The sequence below is a fragment of the Gorilla gorilla genome, chromosome 11 (assembly GCF_029281585.2).
Source record: "Gorilla gorilla gorilla isolate KB3781 chromosome 11, NHGRI_mGorGor1-v2.1_pri, whole genome shotgun sequence".
In the NCBI taxonomy this organism is placed as follows: domain Eukaryota; kingdom Metazoa; phylum Chordata; class Mammalia; order Primates; family Hominidae; genus Gorilla; species Gorilla gorilla.
Window position 1 is genome coordinate 143,339,052 of NC_073235.2, and position 17,399 is coordinate 143,356,450.

The 17,399-nt window shown below is 60.3% G+C and overlaps 1 protein-coding gene across 2 annotated transcripts; it reads left to right on the top strand.

Moving 5' to 3' along the window:
- The first annotated feature begins 9,750 nt into the window (after positions 1–9,750).
- LOC101151038 (aquaporin-12B) lies at positions 9,751–16,004 on the top strand. Of its 2 annotated transcripts, XM_055379967.1 has the most exons (4): positions 9,751–9,873; positions 9,910–10,357; positions 12,083–12,199; positions 15,805–16,004. In XM_055379967.1, the coding sequence occupies exons 1-4, from the start codon at positions 9,751–9,753 to the stop codon at positions 16,002–16,004; spliced, it is 888 nt and encodes a 295-aa protein (XP_055235942.1). The 2 variants fall into 2 exon arrangements, with proteins under 2 accessions (XP_055235942.1, XP_004033505.4); XM_004033457.4 differs by having other exon boundaries at positions 9,751–10,357.
- The last annotated feature ends 1,395 nt before the right edge of the window (positions 16,005–17,399 follow it).

Here is a 17,399-nt window from a genome sequence, read left to right on the forward strand (position 1 = left end):
CTTGAGTGAGCGCCCCCTGCTCCCTGCACTTGGCTGTGTCCCTACCTAGGCCAGGCACCCTGCACGTGGGCTGCGTCCCTGCCTTTGGGAAGGTCCTCTTATTCCTGGCTCCCTGCACCTCCACTGTGTCCCCACTTCAGCAGGGACCCCCAAGCTTGTTGACCTGCCTGGGGTCCGGTCTGGGTGAGACCCTTCTCCACCTGCTCTGTGTCCCCTCTGCTCAAGAGTTGGCAGCAGCCCTTGCCCCAACCCCATATTCCCTGCCCTGTACTGCCCTCACCTGCCCTCAGGAGAACTCAGGACCACCCCTCACATCAACGTCCCTCCCACCTTCCCGCCCCGAAAGCGCTTCCCAGAGATGAAAACTGAAAGTACCATCGCCATTCGCTTGAATTTCCTGCAGAGGGGCCAGCTGCCCACAGCTGCATGGAGAAGGCGCTGAGCCTGGGTGTCTGCAGGGGGAGAGAGCTGGGCTGGGACCATCCAGAGCTCCGGACCCCGAGGGGATGGGGCATGAGCCCTGTGGGCCCCACGATGGGCCATCTGTCACCCTGCAGCATGGCTCCTGTCCACTGGGTCTGCACCCAAGCACTGGGAAACCAGCCATGGCCATATGGGGTACAGCACGTGGGACCTGCTGGATGTCCCCCCCACAGCCCTTTCCTTCTCCCCCAGGACTGACTCCAGCGCCCGAGGCCCTTCCCCCAACCTGGCCCACAGCTCCCCTTTCTCTGAGACTTAAATTTCCTTTTGTTTTTGGAAACCCAGTTGGGTCCCACCTGGCGTCCACCTGGCGTCCCCCTGGCACAGCTGGGGAGACTGAGACCAGGAGGGAATGGACCTGCCTGAGGGCACAGAGGAGGCAGCAGCTCGCAAAACAAGGGGCGATTTTATTTCAGCTTTGACCTTTCCAGTTCTGGGGTTCAGAATTTCCTCCAGGTAGGGAAGGTGTCTGGTCGCCTCCAAGGAGGGGAGGTCCCAGGCTCTGCGACTCCCACAGGAAGGCCGCCTGTTCCCCTCCCCAACCCATCCACTGACCTCTCACCAGGAGGCAGAGAAACCCCGGTTCCAGTAGGGCTGTGGCTGCCTTCAGTTGCCTGTTCCCTGTGCAAGTGCCCTGCCCTCTCAGAGGAGCAGAGGAACCTTCTGGAACCTGTAGAGGCCTGGCCTCTGCACAGGGAAAAGCCAGGCTTTCCCTCGTGGGATCCTGTGGAGAATGAGCTCAGACGGATTCCTCATATTCTAATCTGACACCACTGGAGACCTTGACTCCTCCTTCCAGAGCAGGAACCCCCTTGTCCAGCGTCACGGATACCGGGCCCCACAGTCTCCCTGCATCTGCATTGACCCTCCACGGAGCTCACAGCAGGGAGGGTCTGCATGGTCCACCTCTGCCCCACGCACAGGCAAACCTGAGAAGGAACATTTAATCACCGTTCACAGCCCTTGCTTCTTTCTAGAGAAATAAAACAAACTTGTACCAGAATATGAAAACAACGTGAAACACACAAAAGTTAAGTGTGAACCCGTGCACTGTGACAGGTGTCAGCAGTGTGAGTCTCGCCAGCGTCAGGAGCTGGAACGTCTTCATCATCCCCGAGTCCTCTGGTCCTCCCTGCCCTTCCCCAGCGGGAGGGTCCACTCTTGTGGGTTCTGTGACCCTAGCTTCCCGCTTTCTGTCCGGAGCCTGCAGAGGAATGAGACCACGAGCTACACGTGGGTTGGACCTGCCTGTTTTGAGAGAGGGCCCTGTCCCTGAGGGTTCATATCCCTCGAACATGGTTGAGAGTTTTGTTCCTTTTCATTGCTGACTTGAAGCCATGTCATGAAGAGCCACAGCTTGGCCGTTTTTCTGGTGATGCCCATGTGGGTGGATTTTAGTTCTTACTACTATGAATAAACTGCTGTTAGCATTTTGGTCTATTCTTTCTGTAAACGCAGACTTTTATGTCTTTTGGGTAAATTCCTAAAATGCCCCGGGTGAGCTATGTCCACTGAACAAATCCCACATCTATAAATTTGGAAAGAAGACTTTATTTCCTATAAAGGGGTAGGGCCTTCAGGGTGGCCGTCCTGACACCCTGGGCACCTCAGCCTCTGGCAGAGCCCGGGCCGGGCACCTGGAAGGAGGGGGTTGGGGCAGGAGCTTCATGCTGAGCAGGTCGGCTAAGCATTCCCAGCCTTGCCTGGGCCTGGTCCTCTGGGGCGATGGGGAAGAATGGTGTTCCAGGACGGGGTGGGGGGCACCTGCCCAAGGCCTTCTGCAGGTGACCTGCTGGGCCTGGCCTTGAAGGAACCCCAAGTACACTCATCCGGACCCCTCACAGCCACCTCAAAATGGGCCCGCGGTGTCTCAGCTCAGGATTTCCTGGGAGGCGACCTCACCCAAGGCTCCCCAAGGTTCCAGTCCTCAAGGTCAGGGAGGGGCAGAAGAGACCAGCGGCTTCTCATCCAGGCCCCACAGTGCTGTGCTGAGCCCCATATGCCCCCCGCTCAGGCGGGTCCAGCATTCCCTGTGGCTCTCAGGGGAGACGAGCTGAAATGGAGTGGGGTCCTTGCTCAGCTCACAGCACCCTCTCCTCAGCTTCACCCCATTGGAAGGTGGCTCCTGAACCCTCTGCCTACCCGTCCTGTGCACTCCTCTGGGTTAGCTCTGAGAAGGCTGGGAAGGCCCTCGACCCACCTTGAGCCAGGTGTGGGAACAGAGTGGTCAGTCTGGGCCTTGGAACAAAGATCAAAGCCAGGGTGAGGCTGGTCCAGAGACATCCCCAGGCCCTTCCAGGGTCAGCTTCCTTCACCCACAGGCCCCTGGTTCCCCAGGAGGGACCAAGCAAAGACAACATAGCAGGGAGCCCGCACTCTGCCAAGCCTAGGGGTGCCCTGGCTTCTCCCCTTGCCTGTGTGTGGGTGTCTGAGGATCCCAGGGTGGAGTTGGGGAGGGACGCGGTGTGGGAGGCCCAGTGTTGGGCAGCACCGTTGGAGGGGACTGAGCTCGTCGGGGGGTGACCAGCCCTCAAGGCTTTGGCTGGCTGAGGGGTGAAGGGCCTGCGCCTCGTGCTCCAAGCCTTTCCCGCCTGGACAAGGAGACCCCTGGGCCCACAATAGCTTCCACAGGAGCCTGGCCCTGCCCCTCCTCGGGTGGCCTGTGGCCACAGGGACCCTTCCCCCACCCTTTTCCCAGGCTCCCTGTGTCCTTACAGCCAGCCCCCACATCTGCAGAGCCCTTCTCTGAAATGCCAGACAGGAAGACACACCACTGAACCTGGAAGCCCCAGCTGGCAGAAAGGGGATTGGGCACCTCAGGCAGGCCTCACCTGCATGCCCACGCCATGCTGCCCACAGCAGGGCCAGGCCACTCCAGGCCCCTCTGTCCTGCAGGCGAAAAGCCAGGAGTGCAGCTGCACCAGGGTTGGGTCCTGAGCAAGGTGAGGCCCCAGCCCCATCCCCACTCCCCCCAGGGCAGGCCTAGGGTGCGGTCCTGAGGGAGCCTGGGGCTGGCCTGCCCGTGTGCACCCCCCACCCACAGAAAGGGCTGGAAAGAAGTCCCACCGGTAGGCGGAGGCCAGAGGAGGGGACAGCCTTGTCCTTGCTCCCCACCCTGCCTGTCTGCACGGGAGCTCACGGTGGGGCCCAGGAGGCACCTCCCTCAGGCTGGCTGTCCCTCCCCACCTGGGGCCCATCAGCTGGGGGTACTGCCAGGTGCTGGAACAGGGCCCGGGGCCTGCTACAACCAAACCTCTAGGCCCCCATATGTGAGTCAGGGTTCTCCAGAGAAACAGAGCTGCTGGGCGATATGTTTAGGAGGAGATTTATTACAGGAATCGGCTCCTTGATCACGGAGGCTGGGAAGTCCCACAAACTGCTGTCCCTAAGCCGGTGAACCCGAACAGCCAGTGGCGTCATTCAGTCCAAGCCCAAAGGCCTGAGAATTGAGGAACCGCTGGTGTCAGTCCCAGAGCGCAAGGCCTGGGACCCAGAAACTCCTGTGTCTGCGGGCAGGAGGAGATGGACGCCGCAGCCCAAGAAGACAGAGGAACCTCCGGAGTCTGGGTCTGCAATGGGCTGGGTGCTGCCCACACTCATAGCTGAGGCCAGATCTGCCTTCCTCAGCTGACTGACAAATTACCATCTCTTCCTGAAACACCCTCACAGATGTGCCAGAAGCCATGATCTGCCAGCTCTCTGGGCACCCCTGAGCCCAGTCAACTTGACACAAAAAATTAAGCATCGCGAGTCCACCCCTTGTCAGCTTGGCACCTGTACCCGTCTCCTTAAGCCACACTTAATCTCTAAAAACACCACAGTGTGTGGCTACAAACACCATACTGAGGCCACGCTTTCACCAAACCTGATGCAAGTGTCTGGGGTACAGCGGAAAACACGCTCGTCCCACTCTCAACAGAGAAGGTGAAGTCCTTGAATGGTGGCTGTTTATCCCCTGGTATCCCATAACATAAACGTTCTGTGGTAAAATCCACGAGACTTTAATAGTGACAGAAGTCAGTGCCTCTCGTGTTCCATGGTGACAGGACAGCAGAGGGAAGCGATCTAACATGTTTGCTCTGAACATGTCCACACACAACCCTACAAAATCAGGCGGGAGCACTCCTGACAGCTGCAGCTCTCCTTTCCGCAGGGGCCTGTGGCTGCCGCATGTCTTTGCAGCCGCCTTCTTCTCCAGCCCAGGCTGCGTCACCGTGGCTTTCAGCAGGCGGCTCAGCAGGCCGTGGCTGGCAGGGGTGGAGGAAGACCCCATTCTAGCGCTGTGCGGGGCACCATGGGGACTTGCAGGATCTCCCAGGCCATGAGGGGACCCCCAAGCCTGCTCACCAGCAGCCCCTCCCAGCCATCTCCAAAGGGACACACAACCTTCCAGCGGTCTTTCCGGGGAGGCCCTGGGAGGGTGGGGTCGTCGTGCCCTGAGACAGTGAAGCCTGCAGAGCCATCTCCAGGCCTGGGTCTCCCAGGCCGCTTGTCCCACAGGCGGGCTCTTGGCCCAGGCTGAGGGAGTTCTGGGCAGGCGGTGATGGCTGAGAGAGGCCTGCACCACCCCACACAGAGCCCACCCCTTGCTTTCTGCCTCCAGTCCTGGCCCCATGCCCAGGGCCAGGAGGGCAGCTCAGGGAGTGGGGGCAGCGTCCCAGGGGCTGGGAAACGGGCTGTGGTCCCCAAAGCATGGCCTTGTGCACCCCAACACCCCCACCACCCCTGTCTGTTGCCCTCCCAGTGCCAGGGATGGCCAGTTGCCTCCCACAGTCAGGCCTCCGTCCAGCTGGCTCCAGCGGCCGCACTCCAGACCCGTGTGGCCCACCCGCATCCCGGCCCCACGGCCTGGGCAGCAGGGGCAGCGTCACAGGCAGCCTCGCCTCCGTGGGGTTTGTTGCATTTCTCAGAGGGAAACACTGTCCAGGAGAGACATTTGGGGACTTTCCCAAAACGGGAGTGGGGGTTTCCACCCTGACTGCCCATCGCTAAGGGGAGGCAGGGCCCGGGGTGGAACCCTGGCAGCACAGCCATCTTGTACCCACAAGGTGGACCAGGGGCTGGGTGTGGCGTCTGGAGCAATTGGACATCCAGGTGGAAACACACAAAACCGCACCCTTACGTTGTGCGAAAAGCACAGGCTATCTGGATGGGTGTCGTTGATTTCACTTCAAAAGGAAATCATGAAACTTCTAGGAGCAAACACTGGGGAATATTGCTGTGACCTGAGAGTGCACAAACAGTTCCCGGGCAGGGAGGAAAAAGCAGTGACAAGTACATTTAAAAATAATCAATTTGGCTTTATCCGAAGGAAAACACTCTAATTATCAAAAGACACTACAAAGAAAATGACCAGGAAGTCTGGGGAGATACTGCAAAACAAATCCCACACAAAAATCTTGTATCCAGAATATAGAAAGAATGATCATAAATTGATAAAAAGGTACACAGCCCCACTTGAAAAATGAACAGAAGAGATTGGAATGGACAGACAGTTCATGACTAATGGTTTCACACTTTTTGTCATGAGGGAAATGCAAGTTTAAGCCACGAACAGATAGAACCACACAATCAGCAGAAGAGGTAGTTGTGACATCTCGACACCACCGACTTTTAAAGACACCAAAACTGTCACACACGACTGGTGAGAGTTAAGATACTACAACCACTTCCGGAAAGGTTTGGATAGTCCCTTATAACGTTTTCACTCACCTGCCATGTGAGAACTAAAAATGAAATCCTGAGCTCCCGCACCAACAAGCTGAACGTACCCCTCTTGGCCAAGGGGATTCCAGAGAAATCTGAAAAACATGACAAAAATCCCGCCATGACAGAGTGGGAGGTGGGACCCGCCGCATGACAGCCCCTCCGTCTGTGGTTGGGACACCACACTCAGCAGCATGAAGGTGAACATAAAGAGGAGGCTGACAAAACAGGTTCCTTGTGGTGATAAGACAGCAAATGATCAACAAGACCTGAGGCCCTGCCTGGCAGGGGTGGAGTCAGGCACAAGACACTGAAAAGCAGAAACCAGGGGCTGCCGGCCAGGAGGGTTCTTTCTCTCTAGCAGCTAAACCAGCACTGGCCACTAGGAAAGCCACACTCACTCAGGTGCAGCTCACCCCCTCCAGATGCTGACACACAGCCCCACTCTTCTGTGCCACCAGCCCTAAGTTTGATTGGCCAAGAGGCTGATTTCTGTAATTCTGACCGGGGACCACCCAGCAGGGACTGGTTCTGGCTGGTTTTCAGGGGCCGTGCACGGAGCGCCTTGGTGTTGCTGCTTCACCTTTCCAGGCAAGGGCCTCATAGGAACACATTTAGATATCACGTGTCCACCCCCAAGGAAACTTGAGACGCATGTCACATGCATGTTTGTTCAGTATGCATGAGTGAGGACCCCTTCCTGAATGTTCACGGCTCCTCCAGAAACCCATGGAGTGTGTGTCCTTAGCCGACCTTTTCAGCATGAAGCTCCTGCCCCAACCCCCTCCTTCCAGGTGCCCGGCCGGGGCTCTGCCAGAGGCTGAGGTGCCCAGGGTGTCAGGACGGCCACCCTGAAGGCCCTACCCCTTTATAGGAAATAAAGTCTTCTTTCCAAATTTATAGATGTGGGATTTGTTCAGTGGACATTTGTTCACTTGGGGCATTTTAGGAATTTACCCAAAAGACATAAAAGTCTGCGTTTACAGAAAGAATAGACCAAAATGCTAACAGCAGCTTTATTCATAGTAGTAAGAACTAAAATCCACCCACATGGGCATCATCAGAAAAACAGCCAAGCTGTGGCTCTTCATGACATGGCTTCAAGTCAGCAATGAAAAGAAACAAAACTCTCAACCATGTTCAAGGGATATGAACCCTCAGGGACAGGGCCCTCTCTCAAAACAGGCAGGTCCAACCCACGTGTAGCTCGTGGTCTCATTCCTCTGCAGGCTCCGGACAGAAAGCGGGAAGCTAGGGTCACAGAACCCACAAGAGTGGACCCTCCCGCTGGGGAAGGGCAGGGAGGACCAGAGGACTCGGGGATGATGAAGACGTTCCAGCTCCTGACGCTGGCGAGACTCACACTGCTGACACCTGTCACAGTGCACGGGTTCACACTTAACTTTTGTGTGTTTCACGTTGTTTTCATATTCTGGTACAAGTTCGTTTTATTTGTCTGGAAAGAAGCAAGGGCTGTAAAAGGTTGAATAAACGTTCCTTCTCAGGTTTGCCTGTGCGTGGGGTAAAGGTGGACCATGCAGACCCTCCCTGCTGTGAGCTCCGTGGAGGGTCAATGCAGATGCAGGGAGACTGTGGGGCCCGGTATCCGTGACGCTGGACAAGGGGGTTCCTGCTCTGGAAGGAGGAGTCAAGGTCTCCAGTGGTGTCAGATTAGAATATGAGGAATCCGTCTGAGCTCATTCTCCACAGGATCCCACGAGGGAAAGCCTGGCTTTTCCCTGTGCAGAGGCCAGGCCTCTACAGGTTCCAGAAGGTTCCTCTGCTCCTCTGAGAGGGCAGGGCACTTGCACAGGGAACAGGCAACTGAAGGCAGCCACAGCCCTACTGGAACCGGGGTTTCTCTGCCTCCTGGTGAGAGGTCAGTGGATGGGTTGGGGAGGGGAACAGGCAGCCTTCCTGTGGGAGTCGCAGAGCCTGGGACCTCCCCTCCTTGGAGGCGACCAGACACCTTCCCTACCTGGAGGAAATTCTGAACCCCAGAACTGGAAAGGTCAAAGCTGAAATAAAATCGCCCCTTGTTTTGCGAGCTGCTGCCTCCTCTGTGCCCTCAGGCAGGTCCATTCCCTCCTGGTCTCAGTCTCCCCAGCTGTGCCAGGGGGACGCCAGGTGGACGCCAGGTGGAACCCAACTGGGTTTCCAAAAATAAAAAGAAATCTAAGTCTCAGAGAAAGGGGAGCTGTGGGCCAGGTTGGGGGAAGGGCCTCGGGCGCTGGAGTCAGTCCTGGGGGAGAAGGAAAGGGCTGTGGGGGGGACATCCAGCAGGTCCCACGTGCTGTACCCCATATGGCCATGGCTGGTTTCCCAGTGCTTGGGTGCAGACCCAGTGGACAGGAGCCATGCTGCAGGGTGACAGATGGCCCATCGTGGGGCCCACAGGGCTCATGCCCCATCCCCTCGGGGTCCGGAGCTCTGGATGGTCCCAGCCCAGCTCTCTCCCCCTGCAGACACCCAGGCTCAGCGCCTTCTCCATGCAGCTGTGGGCAGCTGGCCCCTCTGCAGGAAATTCAAGCGAATGGCGATGGCACTTTCGGTTTTCATCTCTGGAAAGCGCTTTCGGGGCGGGAAGGTGGGAGGGACGTTGATGTGAGGGGTGGTCCTGAGTTCTCCCCAGGGCAGGTGAGGGCAGTAACAGGGCAGGGAATGTGGGGCTGGGGCAGGGGCTGCTGCCAACTCTTGAGCAGAGGGGACACAGAGCAGGTGGAGGAGGGTCTCACCCAGACCGGACCCCAGGCAGGTCAACAAGCTTGGGAGTCCCTGCTGAGGTGGGGACACAGTGGAGGTGCAGGGAGCCAAGAATGAGAGGACCTTCCCATAGGCAGGGACGCAGCCCTCGTGCAGGGGGCCTGGCCTAGGTGGGGACACAGCCAAGTGCAGGGAGCAGGGGACGCTCACTCAAGGGAAGACATCTACAGGTGCAGGCAGGAGGGAGCTTCACCTAGGCTGGGTCACAGAACAGGTGCAGGGGCCATGAGGGGCCCTCCCAGGCGGAGACACAGTGCAGGTTCAGTGGGGGTCTCACCCCAGTGAGGACACAGTGCAGGTGCAATAAGCCTGGGGCCCTCACTGAGATGGGGACACAGCATCCATGCAGGGAGGCAGAAATGGGGGCCCTTGTTGAGGCAGGGACCTGGAGGGGGTGCAGGATCTGGGAGACCCTGACTTAAGAGGGGCCAGGTGCAGGGAGCAGGTATTGGGGTCCGGGACCCAAGAGCACAGGTAGGAGGAGCAGAGCTAGGATGGAGGCTCTGAAGAGCTGGGCCAGTCTCCAGCGCCCAGGGCTGGCCGAGCGTGGCCAGTGGGTCCGGGTGTGTCACATGACGGGATGATGCCAGGCTGTGGGGCAGGGACCCTGTGGCCATCCTGGCTGTGCACCTGGGTGGCAGCCGGTGGGGCGGGAGCTGGGGCTGCAGCTGTGGTGTTCCCAGAGGCCCAGGTGCCCTCTCCCACACTCCTGGGCCCTCTGGGTTGTGGGAACCGGCCAGCTCCTGCCCTGTCCCCTCAGGTGTCCTGCAGGCACAGCTCCTCGGGGGGCCCAGGCCGATGGCAGGTCTTAACGTGTCCCTCTCCTTCTTCTTTGCCACCTTCGCCCTCTGCGAGGCGGCCAGGCGGGCCTCCAAGGCCCTGCTCCCAGTGGGCGCCTATGAAGTCTTCGCCCGGGAGGCGGTGGGCGCGGTGCAGCTCGGGGCCTGCTGCCTGGAGATGAGGACGCTGGTCGAGCTCGGGCCCTGGGCTGGGGACTTCGGGCCTGACCTGCTGCTCACCCTGCTCTTCCTGCTCTTCCTGGCGCACGGGGTCACCTTGGACGGGGCCTCGGCCAACCCCACCGTGTCCCTGCAGGAGTTCCTCATGGCCGAGGAGTCTCTGCCTGGCACGCTGCTGAAGCTGGCGGCGCAGGGGCTGGGCATGCAGGCCGCCTGCACCCTGACGCGCCTCTGCTGGGCCTGGGAGCTCAGCGACCTGCACCTGCTGCAGAGCCTCATGGCCCAGAGCTGCAGCTCGGCCCTGCGCACATCCGTGCCCCACGGGGCGCTTGTGGAGGCCGCCTGCGCCTTTTGTTTCCATCTGACCCTCCTGCACCTGCGGCACAGTCCTCCCGCCTACAGCGTGCCCGCTGTGGCTCTGCTGGTCACCGTCACGGCCTACACGGGTGAGCACTGCTTCCCCTTCCCCTGGGCCCCTCAGGACCTCTCACCTGTGTGGCCTCCATGCACACTCAGGCCCGTTCGCACCCAGGATAGGGGGCTGCTGGCCCGGGTGGCCAACAAACCCACAAGAAGGGGCGGCGATTTCCTGGGACCTGGCGGGTAGACGAGGGCCTGCGCTGGACATGGGGTGCGGTGGAGGAGCCTGTCCCCTGCCAGGGCCATCCTGCCCACTGCACCTCTCCCCAGTCCCAGCTATTCTTGGTCCTCCCAGAAGTTCTGCTTCTGGGGTAGTAGGGACAGCCGAGGCAGACAATTCAAGGCCCAGCCCAGTATCCTGGTTTAGTGTGGGAGTCCCTGCACCCTCTATCACCCCTTCCAGAGCGACAGGTCCTGTCCCACCTGCCCCAGTTGGCCTCCCTGGCCTCCTACTGACACCCACATCCTGCGATCTCTGCCTGCACCTGGGCCGACCGTGGCACCCAGCTCTCCTGGTCCCATCACCCCCTTGCGAGCTCCCTCCACTCAGACCCTCCGTCTGATCCAGTCCCCCATGTCTGCTTTCCCCTCCGAGCGCTAGGCTCCACCACCAGGAAAGCCTTTGCTCAGCAAGTTCCCAGGACAGGTGTCCACAGCGCTGGGGCTGCAGGGAGAGCCAGGGGAGGCCGGCTCGTGCTCCAGGCACCACAGGAAGGGCTGCAGGGAGAATGGTGCCAGGTCTCCTTCCGGGGGTCCGAGGTCCTAATCAGGACAGGACCAGCACTTAGGTCCATGGCACTGCCCACGACCCAGCACTGGGCAGACACCACGGAACCTGGACCACAAAGGCCACAGGAAGGCGCCACCAGAGCCCTGTACAGATGGGGAAACTGAGGCACAGGTGAGCAGGGAGCTCTGCAGGGACACGGCTCTGTGGCAGATTGCCCGGGCCTCTGTCCTGTGTGGCACCGGAGAGCTCCCGTCAAGGGTCCTGCCTCCACGAGGCACAGGGCCCCTGGTCTCAGGGACGGAGCTGCCCATCCTCAGGGTCCTGGTTTACACCTGGGCGGCCGCAGACTCCATGTCCCTGTGGCCCCTGCCCTCCGCTAGGCCCACTCCCTGCTCTTCCCTGCCCAGAGGCAGGTCCCTGGTATTGGTGGATTCTGTTATTTGGGGTGGTCACCCAGGCCTGGGGCTGCAGGACAGTGGCCCGGCTGCGGCCGCCTTCCCTTGTCTCACATCACACAGCCGTGTCCTCTTCTCTCCTCTGCTGCTGCTTATTTATTTCTGAGATCTCTCTCTGTCTCTCCTCTCTCTCTCTCTGTCTCTCCTCTCTCTCTCTGTCTGCCTGTCTCTGTTTCTTTTTGTCTCTCTCTCACTATCTGTCTCTCTTAGTCTCTCTCTCCGTCTCTCTCTGTCCATCTTTTTCGAAGGCCATGTCCCCCAAGGTGGGGTGCTGAGGGTAGCATGGGTGGGGCACGGGATCCGGGTGAGATGTCGGGAGGGTGTTGGACGGCCCTGGGGGGCCCCCAAGCTGCTGCCCCTGACCCAGACCTTGGCTGACCCGGCCTTGCTGCATTGTGTGTCCATCGGTGCGGGGGACCAGGCAGGGCTTCAGGAGCCGAGAGCAGCCCCCAGGCCTGCACACAGTGGGGCTCTCGGTGTGGATTCAGTGGCGGGGATCAGGTCCTGACCTGCAGAGGGTCGTCAGGCAGAGCTGGGGACCAGGGCTGTCTGTGCTCTGCCCACAGCCGGGCCCTTCACGTCTGCCTTCTTCAACCCTGCCCTGGCCGCCTCTGTGACCTTTGCCTGCTCGGGACACACCTTACTGGAGTACGTGCAGGTGTACTGGCTGGGCCCTCTGACAGGTAAGGGCAGGGGCGGGGTGGGGTCCCTAGGGCTGCTGGGGCCCACAGAGCATCCTGGCACGTGGGGTCCTGCAGGGTGGAGGTGAGGGTGCCTGGTCAGTGCTCCTGGGGAGGTCTCTGCAGTGGGCACGGTGTGTGGGGTAGGGGCTGTGACGGCATGTCTTACTGTGGACACTGTCCCGGTGCCGAGCAAGCTGCAGCCAGGTAAGGAGGCCACAGGCTGGGGAGAGGCCAACCTTGCAAGGGGTGCTGGGCACACGGAGGATGGTGTCTGCCATGGGGCTCCATGCACCTGGGGTTCCCGTCCCAGGTGGCATCTCCACACACCCAGAGCTAGGTTTCCCCGAGGGGGGCTCATTCTGGTGTCCCTAAAGCCTCAGGAGGCAGGGAGCCCCACTTAGATGATATAGGGGGTCATCATGCACTTATAAGATTATAAGCGTGGGGCTGGCGCAGCCGGGCCCTTTGCATCCTGGTGGGGCAGACCCGGGACTCGCTGATGCACACAGGGGACCCCACAGCTCCCCCACAGTGTGTGCCCCTCCTTTCTTATATCCTGGATCCAAGCAGAGGAGCAGCATGGGGAGGTCATGGAGCCCCCTCTTGGACCTAGATCTGGGGATTCTGGCCCCTGGCTTCAGAGGCCCAGGTGGAGCCCACACCTTCTCCTGCACCTGCTCTCAGACACTCGGTTCCACCTCACTGAGGTACCAGAAGGGCAGCTGGGTTCCTATGGAATTCTGGAAGCTTTTTTCAGCTTCTGCTGGCTCTACACTGGGGAGGTCTCGGGGGCAATGCCTCAGCCTCCCCTTGAGGGGAGAGACAGGAGCTGGGGGTCTCTCAGGCACCTGGCCCTGCGATGGTGACACTGACATCATCGTGATCTGTCGCCATGGTTCGATGTGGTCACAGTCTCTCAGGCATGTGCAGGGTCCTAGGAAGCATATGAAGTGCATCAGGAACCCCCTCCTGCCCCCGTCCCCGAGGCAGCACTGCCCTCTGCTGGGAACAGCTCAGTGTTGGCCTCTCTGTCCCCACACAGTGGGCCTGCAGGGCTTCTCCGAGACTCTTCAGTTCAGGTGTCAACCCTGGGCTGTCTCCTGGGATGTGGGGGCGGACGTTCTTTCCTTGCCTCCCCACGCTCCCCCTGTGGATCCTTCACTCCGGGTGGGTCGGCCTCTTCCTCCTGATCAGCTCCAGAGCCCCCTCTAGTTCCCTGGCATGGAAACACGGCCCCGGTGAGCTGTGGTGGCCCCGGAGGCCTCTCCGCTCCTGCACAGGCCTTGCTTCCTGCGGGTGACGAGGTCCTGGACTCTCTCCTGCCCAGGCTTCTGGGTGCTTTCCTTAATTCGGCACCGGTGCTCTGTGTGGGCAGCGTTTCCCCCGAGGATCTGCAGCTCCGGGTTACCCGCAGGCGTCCATCTCTGGTACGGTGCTGCCCTTCACTGATCCTGGTTGCATTTCTGTTTCCTGCTTTCCTCATCGCCTCCTGTTTTGGCTGATTCCTTCTTTTTGCTGGTGCCCGTCTCACAGTAGCTTCCTGAGAACGGGGACCTGGCAGGTACACTTCAGACCTCCTGTGTCTGAAATAGTGTCCTGGTTCTGACCTGCACTTGAGTGTCGGTGAGGCCTGGGCAGGGTTCCGGGTGGGAGATCAGTTTCGTCCTGAGTTTCTCAGGCCCCAGCCATGGCCTGTGGTGGCTTCATGGGCTACAAGGCAAAGGACGCAAAGGAAGAGGCTTCACGTGACAGGGTTGTATGCTCAGCCAGCTCTGGAGGCTGGAGTCTGAGCTGGCAGCACTGACAGGGTCAGCTCTCCTTGGAGGCTGCTGGGGAGGAGCCTCCTGCGTCTTGCGGGCTCCGGGGGCCTCTGGCACCCCCGGTGTCCCTGGGCTTGGAGACGCAGCACTCCCATGTCTGCCGGTTCCCCTGGCTGCCTCCTCTGTGTCATTGTCTGTTCTCTTCATATAGGGACACCAGTCATTGAATTGGAGGTTCACTCTACTCAAGTATGACATCACCGTAATTTGACTAATTTTATGTCCCAGGCCGTATTCTAACAAGGGTGCATCCTGTGTTCCGGGAAGGACATGTCGCTGGGGAAATACTCTTCACCCTGCTACAACCTCTCACTGTAGAACTGCCTCTGTGGAGAAGCCCAAAGGGCATTTGCGGCTTCTAGGAGCCAAGTAGGAAGAGGCTGGGATCCGTGTTTCAGGCGGGACTCCAGGCTTGGGCGGACCTGATGCTCGAGTCCACATGCCCCTTCTAGAGAGGAACCTGTCTCCTGCCAGGGCCAGGGAGGGAGGCACTGGCTGCTTCTGTATTTTGGGGTTTGGGGCTCTGGAGCTTCCCATGCGGAATTGCCGTCCCTCCTCCTAGGTGAGTCCCAGGGCCACCCCATCCCACAGGGACCCGGGTGCCAGCTTCTGAAAGCATGGGGCATCTGCGGAAGAAGTGGGTTGTTTCCCGGCTTTCGTCCCTGCAGAGGGGCGATCCGGCCCCTCCATGTCAGCAGTGTTTGGTCGTCCATATGCTTGTCAGCCCCACGCTGTGCTCCTGCGTCTCTTCCCGCCTCATCCATCTGGATGCTTGACACCTCTGACAGCATCCCTCTCCTGTCATCTTAGAGCAGCTTCAGGAAACGGAAAAACAGGCTTGTGTCCTTCCATTTACCCCTTTATCCACAAGTTCAGTGTCAGCATGAGCCCTGGGGAGCTCCAAGGCTGCAGGCAGGAGCCCCGTAGCCAGGCGTGGACATGCGGCTCTCTCCCTGGGTGTGAGCGGCCACCGGCACCTGCTGGCAGCACCCCTGAGCAGGGCATCTCGCCTCCCTGGGCCTGCCCCCCTGGGAGCAGAGCTAGGACCAGTGTGGGCCTGGAGGGCCGAGTGAGGGGCAACTGTAGGCAAGCTGTAGGCACAGGGCCCACTGTCAGGAGCCCCAGCAGCTGCAGGTGGTGACAGGCAGGGCCCCCTCAGGCCAGCCCTAGTGGAGCTCACACATGGTACGTTAAATCCTTAGAGGACTGAGCTTGAACTTGAAGAGGATCCACTCTCCCCTTCTGCCCGGAACACCCGCCCTTCCCAGTGACCTGGAAGGCAGGCGGGGATTTAGGAGTCTCTGCTCCTGGAGTTCTGGGAGAACGTTCGCACGAGGATTCAGCCAGGCCCAGCCTCCCACCCAGGGGCATCCACATCTTTCTTGTCCACTCACAGCCCCCACCTCTACGCCAGGCCACAGACCTGCAAACAGCCACCCTGGGACGCCACATCAGGTCCCGGAGGAAAATGGCCACAGAAGCTCTGGGAGTGGCTCAGGACAATGTGAGGGGAGGGGAATTCCAGTCACTCATCCCAGAGGGTGGTCCAGAAGTACAAGGAACCCCACCGGCTTGCCCCCGTCCCCATGGCTGGCATACCCAGAGGGAGGGGCATGACCAGGGAGGGAAGACCAGGACCAGGCAGGAGCTGGGCCTCAGGGTTCTTGGGGCTCCTGGCCAGGCTGCCTGGCTCCCCTGTCCTGGCACAGGCCTGGGAGTGGGTGTCCTGTCTGTGTTTGGGCCCAGGAGCCCCGTGGCCCGCCTGGGACCTGCCTTCTCTTGCAGGGATGGTCCTGGCTGTGCTGCTGCACCAGGGCCGCCTTCCCCGCCTTTTCCAGAGGAACCTGTTCTACAGCCAGAAGAACAAGTACCGAGCACCCCGAGGGAAGCCGGCCCCGGCCTCGGGGGACACCCAGACCCCTGCAAAGGGGTCCAGTGGCCGGGAGCCTGGGTGCAGCGGTGTTGAGGGGCCACATTCCAGCTGAGTGGCCTTGCTCTGTGTGAGCCCCGTGCGAGGGCCCTGCTCGTAGCTGGACCCTGGAACCCTCTGGAGCTAAAAGGGAATCCCGGCCCCTCCCCAGAAGCCATTTGTCAATAAACCATTTATAAGACCTGCGTGTCCCCCTGGGCCCGAGAGGGGCTTCTGGACGGGCAGGCAAGGGTGTGCGGCAACAGGGTGAGGCTGGTCCGAGTCTCCCCATCTCCCACGGGCTCCTTCCTGCCTCTGGTTACAGAAGAAGCAGGAGAGGAAAGGGCAGGATGACAGGGAAGAGCCCAGGGAGTCCGCCAGGTCCCGAGTCTGCCAAGATGATGCTGCAGCCCTGGACATGCCCGGGAGGGAGCCCACAGCCAGGGAGGCCTGAGACCCGCTGGGATGCTGAGGATGGCACTGGAGCCTGAGGCTGTAGGCTTGTGAACTAGGCACAGGGCACCCAGTCCCACGGGCCCTGAGTTCGCGACCCTCAGGACCATGGCCCGCTCGTCACCCAAAGCCAGGTCAATCACTGGGAACTTGGCGGCAGAACTGGGAACTTGGCGGCAGAACTGGGACCTGGAGGCGTGGCACCTCCAGCCATTTCCTTCCCAAAGAACAGAGCCGGTCTGGAAACTTCCACCCAAAGGAGACAAGGGCCCTCTGCTCTGGGTCCTGCTGCCCCACCCAGAGGGAGGGAGTGAGGTGGCCGGTGCTCCTGCCACAGGCTGTACCCCGTCCTCTGGTGGGCAGCAGCCCTGGGCCCAGCTGCTCTGCTATGGGGGAAGGACGAGAGGAGAAAGGAGGGAGATGTCCTCGATGCGGGGGGCTACGGGACACCCCAACCCCAGTGAGACCTCCGCTCCGGCCAGCGTCCAGGCTCGTGACACCATCGCGAGAAGGAATTCAGGGGCGAGTTGGCAAATAGTGAAAGACCAGAGATTTCCTGCGAAGCCCAAAGCTCCCACTGGAGAAAGGGAGTGTGGCGCCCTCTAGAGTCCCGCCCCGGGCAGGGGCGCTGGGGCTGGAGGAATCCACGGGATTCCTGGAAAACGTGGAGATGTCTCAGAGCTGCGGCGCCGCCCGCTTCTTACACCAAATCTGGGTGTTCTGGAGCCATCATGCGCTGGTGGGGGTGTGATGAGTGCTAATGAGCGCATCGTGAGGTCGCAGGAGACACCGGGGCACAGCCAGAGCCCTGTGGGGTCCAGGAGGTCTCAGCCAGCACGGCCACACCCCGGTGTTTTGGGTCCTGTCAGCCCCTCGCTTCTGCAGGGTTTCCTTTTGCTAGAGATGAGAAGGGGCTGCCTGGAACTTCCACTCCCCTCCGACCACCCTGTATTATTCCCGTCTCATGGTGCGTGGGCTTCTCTCTGGGATGCCGGTGAGGCCACGTTTTCCTGGACGA

What these genes read in the sequence shown, in the direction of transcription:
- LOC101151038 (XM_004033457.4), top strand. Translation starts at nt 9,751, where the DNA reads ATGGCAGGTCTTAACGTGTCCCTCTCCTTCTTCTTTGCCACCTTCGCC. An exon ending in CACCGTCACGGCCTACACGG is followed by an intron (nt 10,358 to 12,082) that starts GTGAGCACTGCT and finishes CTCTGCCCACAG; the next exon opens with CCGGGCCCTTCACGTCTGCC. An exon ending in CTGGCTGGGCCCTCTGACAG is followed by an intron (nt 12,200 to 15,804) that starts GTAAGGGCAGGG and finishes CTTCTCTTGCAG; the next exon opens with GGATGGTCCTGGCTGTGCTG.